This window comes from Labrus bergylta, chromosome 1 (assembly GCF_963930695.1).
Source record: "Labrus bergylta chromosome 1, fLabBer1.1, whole genome shotgun sequence".
Taxonomy (NCBI): Eukaryota; Metazoa; Chordata; class Actinopteri; order Labriformes; family Labridae; genus Labrus; species Labrus bergylta.
Window position 1 is genome coordinate 31,385,820 of NC_089195.1, and position 14,331 is coordinate 31,400,150.

A 14,331-nucleotide genomic window follows, 5' to 3' on the forward strand; every position below is an offset into this window, starting at 1 on the left:
AAGGATGGCATGAGGACGAGGACTGAGAGTACATTTTTCAAGCGTCCGAGTTGCCTACCTTATCGAAGGGAATGCCGTACTTCTTCAGTATGGACGGGGAGATTAGAGTCATCTTGTGACGAAGAAAAGCTTCACAGCTCTTGAAGCTGTTGGGAAAGAAACCTGACAAAAACATACACAGAAAAACTTTACACAGAGTTTTAGCCAGACAAGAAAAAAAACATTAAAAAGCCATCATCATAATTCACCAAAGCACAAAATGATTAGCTAAGAGCCGAGGGGTGAAACATTCTCTTTTTTTTTTTTTTTTTCACTCAATGATTCCCTAAATGTCTTTTTGATGACCTTCAACCTGGTGGGTTTCCTAAGGTGGTGCGATTGCCCTTAGAAATGTGCATTGCTCTTGGTGTATTGTTTTAGGACTGTTCATCGATGTGTTGATACTGCGGGGTTTAAGAGGCCACATGAGCCTGACTACCTTCAGATAACAACTGTGATGTCTTCTCTCCGTGCTGCACGTCTAAAAGCTTTCCTGAGTCATATCACACCGTGTTCGTTTTTCTTTAGAGAAACTAGCAATTCCCATACTATTGAAATGTCTCTCACACAAGACACAAATATTTTCTTTAATAGTGCATGAAAACAAACAGTGGAGAAAAACTTGATCCAAGATGAATGTTTTAGTAACTATACAATCCCAATTTAGAAATGAATAACTTAAATGTATGAAGACATTTAGAAGAGGATATAATGCCTTGTTGTTGTCAGAGATGCTTCTTGTCAATAGTCAAGGCAGGCAACTGCTTGGGGGCCCCCCAGGCCAATAAGGGGGGCTCCTGAGGGCTGACAAAAACTTTAAACCACAGCAGTGGCTCAAAATGTGCAAAGTTTGCAATGACAGTTGTAAACCTCCTCCAGGGACCCCCCCCCCCCCCCCATCTGATAGCAGTCACTTATAGAAAAGTAAGCGACTGAATGTTGTTCGTCTAGCTCTTAAAAATGGGGAGAGACACTTGAGTTACAGAACTTCTGCACGCATTATTTTATGAAGTTCATGTTCTTTGACATTTTGACAATTCTTCATATTTGTATTTTGAAATTACAAGATGTTTTTGAAAATAATACTTTGGTGTCAGATTACTTACAAGATATTTGGGGGGAGAACCCTGCTACAGTGAATTGTTACCCAGAGCCCCAAAAGACTCCAGAATCGACCACTGGGCGATGCAGGTACTGCGGTATCAGAATGTGTTCCTCGTTTTACTTTTCTTTTTTTTTTTTTTTAACTCAAGTAATTGTAAAAAATCCTGATAAAACTGTGATATATATTTCTAGCGGACCGAGCGTCATGCGTTAGCTGCTGTCACATGTGTTACAGTGAACTGAGTCTTCTCATGCTGAACAGCGTGGTGTGTAAAGTGGTTTGCAAACACATGAACACTTTTCCAGTTTTCCATCAGCTCATGGCGGCAGTCAGAGCTCATTGGCATTCTGCATCTCTGGCTGCACCGTTACCTGTTGTGCCCCTCTCATTGCTGCGTTTATTATTTAATACGTTCTGTGCTTTGTTGTTTAATGCAAAACCTGCTTCTGTATGCTGCTATCATAATTCAATAATTATACAATTACCTCCGCCGCCTCCTCCTTTTATATTGAGAATACAAAGAAGAGTAATTATTCCTTTACCTGTAGCCAGACGCTCCAGTCTCTTCCCGTGCTCAGGGGGGATGGCGTACCTGTGAGAGAGAACAGATAGATATAGAGCAGACTGAATTATTTTTGACAGTGGAGCTGAAATTCTCAACATGTATTGTTCATTATGCACTGTAGCAAACACTGACAACTTTTCTCAGGCAGTCTCTGCAATTACAAGACTGCCATCAAGTGGTGGATTGAAGAATGAAGGCAACAATGCCACTGAATTGTTTCCAGTATTGCACAATGATGCAAATGAGGGAAATATTGTCATTCCTAATGTTAGAGCATGCAAATGTACTGTGCATGCAGAGGACAACAAGTGTAGTCCTGCCAAGTCCTGCCGAGTGACACTCAGCCACCCTTTTTGTCTGAGTTATGCTAATTTAAATTCAGAAACATTTTGAAGTGGTTTAAAGATCAATTCAACACATGATGATAATCTGTCCTGAAAGAGGGGCCAATGAAAACAGTCAGAAGTCGTCGTACTGACATTAGAGATGTGCCGATTGGCTCACAGCGTCGACACGAGGATCGAGTTTACATGAAAGAAAACTTTCCACTCTTAAAAACTTGTGGTAACCTTGAGCCTGTGTGGAGAAGAATACTAACCTGCACACTCTTTTTCTCTTTTGTCTAAAGCTAGCTCACACTGACTCGGAGAGATAAAAAGGCACCAAAGCATCCTTTCATTTATTCAGAAGAGCTTCAACAGGTAAAAGGTCATCACAGTGTTGTTAGATGTCATTGGTCTATACTGATATGCTGTCTTCCCCTTTGTCTTGTGTTTTGTTGTCCTGCTTTCAGGTACCTTGTGTTCTGTCTGTCCTGTTTTAACGCATGTCTTCTGTTGTCTGGCTTTTAAAAGCTCAGTATGTAAAATCCAGCGCCGGGGGGGGCTTTCAATCGAAACAATAACAAAAGATGACATCGAGGCTAGCGGGGAATCATGGGAGTTCTCTCTGCCACAGGTCAGATTAGCGCGCGCACTAACCACTAGTCTCGGCGCCCGACAAACCCTCATTTTTGCCGAAATATTTGTAAAGTCTTCTACAATCAACCTTCTGGTTTCCACCAAAGGTTTTTTTTGGGGGCAATTGTCTTTATTGGACATGAAACGTCTGGAGGAGAGCGTAGAGCATGACATGCAGCAAAGGGTCAGGTCGCATTCAAACCTAAGGCAGCTGCGACAAGGACAACAGCCTGCGCACATAACCGCAGGCAGCATAACCGCTAGGCCATCCAGCACCTCCACCAAGCATTTATGAGATGCTTAAGAGGAGATTTCTAAAGAGTGAGATATCGCCTTATAATACGTTTGGATATGTATCATAGGCCATATGGAGTACGCTATTTTCTGTCTACATAATGACTACTTCTGATTTCTGTTCAGTTGAAGAGTTTCTCAAATTAAATTTGGACATGGAGCTGTTTACTTCCTGTGTCTCATTGCTGATTTAATCTGAATTGGAAACTATTTTCCAAAAGTGCCCGGCGAGAAAACCCAGGCAGTGTGACAGGATTCCCTCAAGGTTTTCGCCTAGGCCTTCCATCTGACTAGCGCCATCCGCCCTCAGGTTTGTGGCGTTTCTATCATCATATCACCTGTCAGCTTAACAGAGACGGTGAGAGACAGGGTGAGAGGGAAAAAAAACTCAGGTAGAGGTGACATGGGGAGTTGGAGGGGGGTTGAGAAGAGGTGCATCTTTAAGCTGCTCCCCTCCAGGGACGGGATGTCAAAAAAAAAAAGTAGCAAGATGAAAGGGTGTATATCAGTGTGAGTGTGTGTGTGCGCTTGATGATAAGGGTATGCATAGGTGTGGGAAATTCAGTGTATGTGTGTGTGCGACTGTCTGGCTGTGACACTGATCCCTGTGGGGTTGCAGGGCTCACTGCTCTAATGAGCAGAACTCCCTCCAGGGCAAGAGGCAGCGAGAAATGGAGCAAGCCGAGCTGACAAAGAAATAAAAAGCAAACTCTATTTTGATCTACCTGCATTCTTCAGCTCAGCTGCCACTTCAACATGTTAACCCTGAATCTCCTTAAAACACAGCTCCTCTTCTCGAAAAGAATGTGAAAGCTTTCACACCTGTGCACTGATTTATGATTCAAGCTATGCCCACCGTCTCGATAATGTAAACGTGACAATGTGTGAAACAACTTTAAAAATATGTCATTGTAGGATCTAGTCCTGGAAATCTGCCTTCAGGGTGGTTAACTTCAACCAGAGGAGGATAAGCTCACAATGAATCCACTTGGACTTGTCAGGTGCTTATGTCTACAGTCACTGTTTCTCAACTGATGCTAGTTCAAGTCTACAGCGTAAACAGCTGATTGTTCTTCATCTAACAGGCAGGATCATATTCAACACCCTGACCACACCTCCTCACACCCAATCAAATCTCTCCACACGCAGTCATTCAAAAAATAAAGCAGTATTCATCAGTGAACACTTAATCGAGTTGCAAACTAGAAAGACGTGGAGACTTTAAAACTTTACATTGGAAGTAGTATAATTATATTTCTACTTTAATTATTTCAATTAATTTCATTCAAACATATCTTTAGATTTAATAATCTCTGATTTTTTTTAATTTTCTATTTGAATGTTTTTTTTTTTTCCTCTGTCGTGATGCTTTTGATGTCTTGTGTGAAGCACTTTGAATTGTTTTGTTGTTGAAATGTGCGACATAAATAAACTTGCCTTGCCTAGTAGGAGAAAAGCTATAATTATTACGACGCTGAAACGGGGCGGCTGCGGCTCAGGATGGGAGACGACGCTCACACTGATATCCCAAATTGCTTCAGCGTCAGCGGCGTGTGAATGTGTACGAACGGGCGGCTTCTGTCATCAGTGAGTGTGACATGAAGTGTAGAAAGCTTTTTGAGCAATCAGAAAACTAGGAAAAGCTCGAGAGGTCGTGTCAGATCAGCAGACAGTAGAGTTGTCACATTAACAGAAATTTTAACTTTGATACAATACTTGCAAAATCAAACAACATTGATACCTATTTGTATATATGTATAAGAAATCCTGGGCACCAAAAATTGCGCAATTTAGTTGTTGTTTTTTTTCAACCTGCATGATGCGTGGGTACAGAAAGAGTCACTGAACACATACCAACATTTGACATACTGTTAATAGTAATGAAAAGCTAATTAATACAATTATTAATAATCCAGATTAAGTATGTGGTGGTTTGTCTATTTATAGTGATTCTGCTGTTAGGTGTTTTTTTAAATGTTCTTATTTAAGATATTTGATGGGCGTCACGTTTGTGTTGTGGTGTGAAGCTCCCGGTCTACAGTCCACAGGTTGGGACTAAAAGAGAAACCATACAGGGACCAGGTGACGTCGCTGTGTCTCTCCTCTGCATCTTTATGAGAAGCTTAAAGGACTTAAAAGCTCAGTATTTGCCGACCTGTGAATGAGAACAGTTATCTGTGTAGTTGCTGTGACGGAGGGTGGCGCAGCGAGCAGGGAAGAGCGCGTCTTTAGAAGCAAACAAACAAAATCTGGCACCCTCCTGGATGTTTGTGCTGAGGATGTGTTGACAAGACTTTTTTTTTTAAGAATTCAACTGTGAAATAATCAGAAAATAGAATCTTATTTATCCTTATCACTGCTATAAGCAACGCTCTCTCTCTCTCTCTCTACTTTATCTGTACATCTATTGACCACTGCTGCTCTCTCCCTCGCTCACATCAGGTGTCGGTGCATTTCATTACAATGGAACTTAAAAATGACAAGCTTATCGTTAAAAAGCACGTGGCATTGAAAAGCATCAATGCAGATATGCAAAATGATAAGAATGACGGCTTCCAAGTAATCAAACCATCTGCTTGAGCCCTTAGAGAACCAGCAGACTTCATACGCCCTCCTCTCTGTCTTTAATCAAATCCCCACAGCTTCATATCGGTGCAGCTTTTCTTTTCTCACCACTATTTGGATTCTCCAGAGGACAGTCACTTATTGCAGGTGACCACCTCCTCAGTGTGCATAACAAGCACCGAGGGAACAAAACCCTGGGGCCGTATGCAACCGAAACCGCTGAGTCAATCAAATGAAAGCTATGAAATTGTCTCTAATTCACCATTTAAACACACTTCATGAAAATCTATCATGAAAAGCCTTTAGAGTGCTGAAGATGGAATTTGCAGCCTTAAAAGTAAATATGGATACAGATTGTAAAAGGACATTTCATATACTGTTAAGTCTTCCTGATATTTATTCTATATTTCAGCTACTGGCTGGATCAGGAATAAGTCGTAGTCCAAAGAAGAGTAGTGATGGGAAGGCTTGTAGTCAGCTTGCATTAGTTGCTGTGTCTATCGCAATTAATGGTATCCATAGAAACAAGCAGCATCAGCAAAAAAGTAGGGCACAGATAAAGGCTTTTTACTCCTGAACATAGAGGTGTTATGTTTAGTTTTGTTTCAATTTTATACTGGGTTATTATTTCCCCCCCCCCTCCCACCCTCCCTCCCTCTTTAAGTCCCCTCCCTTCACTCACCAAGACTTGGGCTCTCCAAAGTGCAGGTAGTTGATGCTGTACAGGTCCATATCTTCAGTGTGCCAGGAGAAAGTGGTTTTCCACATGCCGAAGTAAAGATACGGCGTGTTCACCCCCTGGATCGAAACGCCGCAGTCCTCCTCGATCACGTCCAAAATGGAGTTCAGGTGGCCGATGTTCCACTCCTCCACATCCTAGGAGATTAGAAGCATTAGTGAGGGACGCTTTAGGGATCGATCCTGCAGTTTGGTATCACATTTATAATCCAATTCATATAAACAATATAAAGCACATTGTAACTCTACAGACATTTGCACACCGAGTCCGTTTTCTTCTTCTGACATTGACACACGTTTAAACAGAGCACCGCCTCTGAACATTTCATGAAGCAGATATAAATCTGTAGTTTCATTTTTTTAACATCCACCCTGTGACAGTGACAAACTGTATGCTATCCAAGCAGTGCAGCTGTCTGGGGAAGAGATAGTAACATTTATTCTATTAAAAAGACAAATGTAATGTTCTTGCCTTTAAAGTGCATCTGTTAAGAAGTGTGTGCTTCAGACGTCAAATCTCTTAAAGCTCAGGGTAAAGACTTTGTTGCCTCCTGCAACAAATTTTGTACCAACACGCATCTTTTTTTTTTTTTTTACAGCGACTATACAACATACTGCGCATCATTGAAATAAACAAATTGCTTTACTGACTTGAATGCAGGTCTACTTTTTGAAATTAACTCAAAATAAAACTTCTTTGGGTTGGGTGCAAAATGCGAAAATCTGGGTTCCATTGTATGATTTTCTGTTTTTAATTGCAAAAAACAACCTAAACCTCATTACATGACTTAAAGGAGCAATATTCAACAATGCAGCAGCCAGTATGTCCTCCTTCTAACTTTAGATTCTGCTCCTGAATGCTCTGGATTTGTTTGGATCAGAGAAGGTAGGCGCTTTTAAGACACCCCCGCACGGCCGTTTTGGACGCCCCCTCGGTTTGTCAGATATGAGAGCAGTTATCAGGTCAACAGGTGTTGCAGCGATGGAAGCGGGCAAGAGAACTACTTCAGATAGAAGTGATTGTACCCGACCTAAAAAGCCTCTGCATGTTTCTAATTAGCTCCACGAGCAGAAACGTGCTCAAACTAGGATCAATATTGGAGATGCTTTTGAAAAATGGAGAGAGGTTAGAACACAGAAAGGTTTACAGACCGATGCAGAGCTGGATAAACACTGAAGCTACAGAGTCCACCACATGGTGACCTGAGTGAGCATCCACTCTAGAGAGGAGGGGGCGGGGGGAGACAGCTCTCTACAATGTTTTGAATTTGGGCTGCAGTACCCATTTTAAACACTAGGTGTCAGTTATATATTGCTCCTTTAAATTAAATACGCTTACATCCAGTTTATCAAATTCATATTCGAGATTACAACGAGGTGACTTCCCTTAACAATAAAGGAGTAAAGAATGTGCCCAAGCTTTACTACACTGATCGTAGGGACTGTATAACCAGAGGAAGAAATACACGTTAATATACAGAGAAACACACAACAGAAGAAAGCAAAGAAAGACCTTCTACCTCATCATACAGGCTGCCACTGACATCAGCGCCGTATATTGGCGAGACGAAGGTGAGGTTCTTCCAGTATTTCCTCTCAAGATCTTCATAGTTCAGGTAGCGAGGTGTACAGTACCTGCAGAGGAGAGAGGCATCATATTTATCAGATTATAAAGCACTTAACTCCAGATTGAATCAAACTACTGCTGTGTAAATTCATGTTCATTAAAACTTCTTTGTGCACTCATTAAACAAATATCATATTACGTACAGCTGCACAATACTCACATGTCACTGTTAGCCAACCGCCTGAACTCCTGCACACTAAGGGGCTTTTTCTGGATGTTGTACTGAGTGAAGAGCCCTGATTGGCCAGCCACCATCTGCTGTATGGGAGCGTCTATCATCAGATCGTCTATGTCGTCGTAGGTACGACGGGGCTTCCAGCCTTTTGGAGGAATCACCTGAGGGAGAAAAAGAGGAGGCGGGATTGTTGGTCGACATCAAACAGGAATGACATGCAGAACTCTAGATTACGGTTACCAACCCAGTGGCTCTTCCTGCATCTTATCCCATCCCCCTCTATCCCTATTTTCAAGCCCGGCTCAGTTTTGACCAATGACTTTCATCATGATCCTGAGATTTGCCGAAGATTTCTGCCTGTAGGAAGTTTTTTTCTTGCCACTGTAACTTTTGCTGCTTTGCTAAAGCGCTCATGATGAGTAAGGTTTTTAACCTGCTTTTTTTGTAAAGTGTCTCCAGATAACACTTGTTATGAATTGGCGCTATACAAATAAAGATTGATTGATTGTAAAAATGATCCAATACTTTTTGATACTATGCGTTTTACGACAATATAATCTGTTATTTTAAAGGTTTTCTTTTTTTGGAGGCTTTTGTGTCTTTATTGGAGAGACAGGTCGGAGAGAGACAGGAAGCGGGGAAATGACACTCAGGAAAGGAGCCACAGGTCGGATTCAAACCTGGGCCGCCTGCTTCAAGGACTGCAGCCTGTGTACATAGGGCAAACTACCACTTGGCCACTGGTGCCCCCAATCTCTGTTATTTTAATGATCGATTGTATCAAAAAGTCCTGAAGCTTTAAAGAACGTCAGCTCTTCAGTCCTGTTTTTAATCCAAAGCTGTAACAAACAGAGCTAAATTATATAAGCAATGTTTGGGTAGAGAAGCCAACATCGTTGTGCTATTTAGACAATGTGGCTGCATTTAAAAATACAAATAAAAACAACAAACTACCAAATGATGGGTGACTTGAATATGTGTTTTTGTTGTCATGGTCAGGAAACAGGTATGGATGTTGATTTTTACTAGAATCATATTGAAGTTTAAAAACCTGGTAGGGTGACAACGCTAGAGGCAACAGCAAAACTAATCTAACACACTCATATGTTACACAGCCAGACAATTAGGTGTGGGAAAAACATCTTTAAAATGCAGACTACCAGGTTGCTAGTAGCCTAGTGGTTAGTGTGTATGCCCCATGTGTTGAGGCTAAAGTCCTCGAAAGCGGGTGGCCTGGGATCAAATCCAGCCAGTGGATCTTTTCCCTCATGTCATTCCCCTCTCTCTCTCTCTCTCTCTCTCTCTCTCTCCACTGTCCTGTCTCTTCAATAAAGACATAATTAAGACTACTTACTTTAGCCAGGCCTGCACGGTGTGCGCCCTGAGACTCCATGTACACCAGGTACTGGTTGAAGTTTTGGAACTCTTCCATGGTGGGCCTGAAGGTCATAATCTTGCAGGTGGGGTTAGCAGGGGTGAACACCTCTGCTCCCGCCATCCTGCCACCTCACCAGGTCAAACCTATAAAAAAGAAATAAAAAAAATACAACTTACTTAGAAATTTTACTTTTAGGGTCTTGAAGGTGACAAACATTTAGTGAGGTAAGAATTACAACATGTTCCAAAAAAAAATGCAATGTTCACATTTTAAACATGTCAGAAATAAAGAATAGACAAGCTACTAAAAATCATATATTTTCTTAACATGAAAAGATTTTGTAGATGCTGTTGACTGGCACAACTTGGGTCGGGAACCGGAGGGCCGCCGGTTTAAGTCCCAATGCAAGTCACTGCCGAGGCGCCCTTGAGCAAGGCACCGACCCCCAACCCGCTGTGGTGCACACCCTGCGTAGCAGTGTGTCGCAGCCCCACTCTGACATCACTCCACTAATGGTCCTGTGTTGTGCATGAGTGTGATTCGGGCCTATGTGTGTGAGAAGCATGTCTCTCAATAACAATGTTAGAACCAGAATTTCCCGAGGCGCTGGTGGCGCAGTGGTTAGTGCGCGCGCCCCATGTATGGAGGCTGTCGTCTCAAGCGGGCGGCCCGGGTTTGCTTCCCACCTGTGGCTTCTTTCCCGCTCTCTCTCTCCCTGATTTCCGACCCTATCCACTGTCCTATCTCTCCAATAAAAAAGCCCAAAAATAAATCTTTAAAAGAAAAAAAAAAACAGAATTTCCCTCAGGGATTAAGTGAAGTATAAAGCATATCCAATTAAAATATATGTATATTTTGTAATTCAATCTCTCAATAAAAAAGGCATAAAAAGCCCTAACATAAACCTTTAAAAAATATACATATTTCACTGTTTATGTGCAATTAATCTAGAATCTTTTTTCTTTCTTAGATGCACCTGAGCAGGTGTGAGTTGTTGTGTTAAAGCACAAAGCAGCAGGATTTGCGTGTTAGTGACAACTCCGCCACAAGATGGAGCCACAGATTCAACAAATGTCGATTTGATCCTTTGATCCTTACCGATGCCAACAACCCTTGTCAGATTTTTGTCCCATCCACCCATCCCACTCCCAACTCTGGCTCTCCTGAACCCCCCCCCCCCCCCCTCCCCCAGACAAAGAGATCCCACTGAAGTGAAGCGGCTCAGATTTAACCCAACTTTAAAACTCACCTTTGCTGCAAACAAAGATACAAAGGCGTCCGACTTGATGATGTAACATGCATATGCAAGCTTAAGCAAGATTATGCAAACACAAAATAACCAGCTGTAGTGTTTACTCACCATGTTTTAAGACTCTTTGTTTAGATATTGAAGCTTTTATTCACAACGTGGATAACTAAAATGAGGGATATTCGGCCTGTTATTTCTACAAAAAAAAAAAAAACCTACATAAGATAAATAAATCTCATCTTAATTAAGGTTTAATTTGCATTATTGCATGAGCATTGCTCTGTTGATCTTTGTTGTCTACAGAGTGAAGCTAACTAGCCATCATGTTGTTGTGCTGCAAAGTAATGGCTTAACAGATCCAGCTCGCTCCTCTGATTACCGTAATTACATTAAGATATCAACACTTAATGAGGTGCTCTTTAGATGTGCATTTCTCATGCGTTTGTGGGCTGCAGTCATGAGCACTTTAAGGGGATAACTTCGCTGCTAACTGTAAAGCTAACCTAGCTCCAGTGGGGGTTTAAATGCCCCTCTCGCAAGGTGGCTGCACACAGGGCCGGAGCTAGCTAGCTTTCCTCGCTGGGTGACTTTGCATGCGAACAAACGAGTGTTGAGATTTGTTTCATGTGAATGTTACCTACTTGTAAAGCAAAGGCTTACCAAAAGACAGCTGGACAATGGCAAAGCAACACGACGCGAAACAAATTGGAAGAAAAACGCGTGCCAACTTATTCAGTGGGCGATGCTAGCTGCTAGCTGCTAGCTGTTGATAGCTCGGCTAACTCTGCACAGGAGTCACGAAATGTTTCCTGCTGTCTCATAAACTCGGTGCCACAGGAGCTTCTGTGCGCTTATTTCGCTTGTACAACGCATAATGTTTCATAAAAAAGTATTTGTTTTGTTACCTTGATAGAGAAATGCGGGTTGGTGTTGTTGTTTATCCCCCTTCCTTGTTCGTCCAGCTGATTCACATGACAGCTGCTCTGCTGCTGCTTCGTGCCGTGAAGAAGAGATGGTGCGTTCAGGGACACTAAACTGTTTGTCAACGTGCTCAGAGGTTCAGATGGAGACTGTGTGCTGTGGTTGGATTTATCCACATGCTGTGAGATCTGCGATTCAGATGCACTGATCCACTGAGACGATACCAATGATGGGGAAGAAAAAGCGCACCTGCCTGCTCCTTTTATAATATAATAATAATAATAATAATAATAATAATAATAATAATAATAATAATAATAATAATAATGATATAATAATAATAATTATAATTATATAATAATAATAATAATAATAATAATAATAATGATAATAATGATATAATAATAATAATGATATAATAATAATAATAATAATAATAATAATAATGATAATAATGATATAATAATAATAATAATAATAATAATAATAATGATATAATAATAATAATAATGATAATAATGATATAATAATAATAATAATTATATAATAATAATAATAATGATAATAATGATATAATAATAATAATAATAATGATATAATAATAATAATAATAATAATAATGATATAATAATAATAATACTAATAATGATAATAATGATTATAATAATAATAATAATAATAATCATAAAGTTTATTTATAAAGCACTTATCAAAACCAACGTCACAAAGTTCTTTGCAGAAAAAAGAAAAAATCCCAACAAATACGCAACAATGAAATCCTATTAAAAGCATGAAAAATAAAACAACAGTGCAGCAATCATTCAATTAACAGAGAAAATAGAAACAACCGAGACAGAGATTGGCTAAAGTTAACAGTAAAACAAATAAGACATCCTGGATGAAACAAGGATTTATAAGAAGAAGGCCTTACGATAAAAATGTGTTTTTAAAAGTGATTTTAAAGAAGATACTGATGTAGCCAGTCTGAGATCCTCAGGCAGGTCGTTCCACAGCCGAGGAGCCCGAGCTACAAATACTCGATCTCCTTTAGGTTTTAACATTAAACATTTTTACTCTAATGTCAGACACATTTTATTAAACTCTAGATGTACCAAAGTACCCAAAAGAGAGGAAAATGTTTATTTTGTGTGCACAAGTTATTATCTTGTGCAAGACAATTATGTTGTGGTAACAAGTTATTATCTTGTGTGTACAATTAGATGACACCTTATGAGAACAAGATAATTATGCTGTGCACATAATATATTATCTTACGACATAGTTAAGATAAGATAAAATAATCCTTTATTTATCCCACACTGGGGAAATTTACATTGTTACAGCAGCAAAGAGCAAAGATTGCAGACAAAAAGTGAATGCAGTACAATTTAAATTAAAAAAAAAGAAAAATTAAGAATGTACAAAAATAGATTTAAAAAAAATAAAAAATAGATCAGCTTATCTTGTGCACACACAAAAATATATTAAGCGCACAAGATAATAACTTGTAGAAGAAGTTTTTTTTCATCTTTGGGACTTCAGGGGCTCCACAAATTATCTTGTGCACAATTAGATGATATCTTGTGTGAACAAGATCATTATGTTGTGTGCACAAGTTATTATCTTGTGCAAGACAATTATGTTGTGGTAACAAGTTATTATCTTTTGCGCACTAGACAATTATCTTGTGCAAACAATTAGATGACACCTTATGAGAACAAGATAATTATGTTGTGCACATAATTTATTATCTTCTTGTGCACGCACAAAAATATATGAATCGCACAAGATAATAACTTGTAGAAGAAGTTTTTTCTTTTACTCTTTGGTACTTCAGGGGCTCCACAAATTATCTTGTGCACAATTAGATTGATATCTTGTGTGAACAAGATAATTATGCTGTGCACATAATTTATTACCTTGTGCTTACATCATAGTTATCTTGTGCCACACAAAAATATATTACGCGCACAAGATAATAATTTGTAGAAGACGTTTTTTTTACTCTTTGGGACTTCAGGGACTCCACAAATTATCTTGTGCACAATTAGATGATATCTTGTGGAAACAAGATCATTATGTTGTGGTAACAAGTTATTATCTTGTGCACGCACAAAATTATATTAATCGCACAAGATAACAACTTGTAGAAGAGGTTTTTTCTTTTACTCTTTGGGACTTCAGGGGCTCCACAAATTATCTTGTGTACAGTAATCATCTAACCTGTGCGCACAACATATTAACTTGTGCTTACAAGTTAAAGTATACAAAGCAAATCTATATGATTTTTCTTAAAAGTATGTGCTTCAGATATTTTTGGTGGATGTTCCCCAAAACTTACAAGTAAGACATATCATGCTTTGTCATTCAAAGAGTGGAGCTATGTTTTGCATATCGTTGTGCTTTGGGGTTTCTGTAAAGGTTTAATAAAGAACTTTTTTAAAACGTTTGGAGAACTGAAAGAAGGTTCCCTGACAGTTTTCTTAAAAAAAAAAAAAAAAAAAAAAAAAGAACAAAGAAAACTGTCTAAAAACCTTGAAAGATAAAAAAAAAAAAGAGTACAAAATGAGATAAAAAGATTACATGTGAATATTATAGCAGCCTTTTAGTGTTTATTGTATTTCTTTGTATGTCATGTAGCATTAAAAGTAATCCCTCTGATGCCCCAAAAACCCAAAACAATATACATTTATGTAAAATAAATTGTTTTTATCCA

General features: G+C 39.4%; 1 protein-coding gene across 5 annotated transcripts in view; it reads right to left on the reverse strand.

The window, feature by feature from the left end:
- Window positions 1-11,754, reverse strand: part of kdm4c (lysine (K)-specific demethylase 4C) — a 37,930-nt gene extending 26,176 nt beyond the window's left edge. For all 5 annotated transcript variants that reach the window (XM_020645553.3, XM_020645552.3, XM_020645555.3 and 2 more), the window contains exons 1-7: window positions 11,600-11,754; window positions 9,422-9,588; window positions 8,053-8,228; window positions 7,786-7,900; window positions 6,210-6,403; window positions 1,687-1,736; window positions 59-162 (exon numbers count right to left, since the gene is read on the reverse strand). In XM_020645553.3, the coding sequence (XP_020501209.2) occupies window positions 59-162; window positions 1,687-1,736; window positions 6,210-6,403; window positions 7,786-7,900; window positions 8,053-8,228; window positions 9,422-9,565 (783 nt within the window). In that variant the 5' untranslated portion in view covers window positions 9,566-9,588; window positions 11,600-11,754. The remainder of the gene's footprint in view (window positions 1-58; window positions 163-1,686; window positions 1,737-6,209; window positions 6,404-7,785; window positions 7,901-8,052; window positions 8,229-9,421; window positions 9,589-11,599) is intronic.
- Between the last annotated feature and the right edge of the window lie 2,577 nt (window positions 11,755-14,331).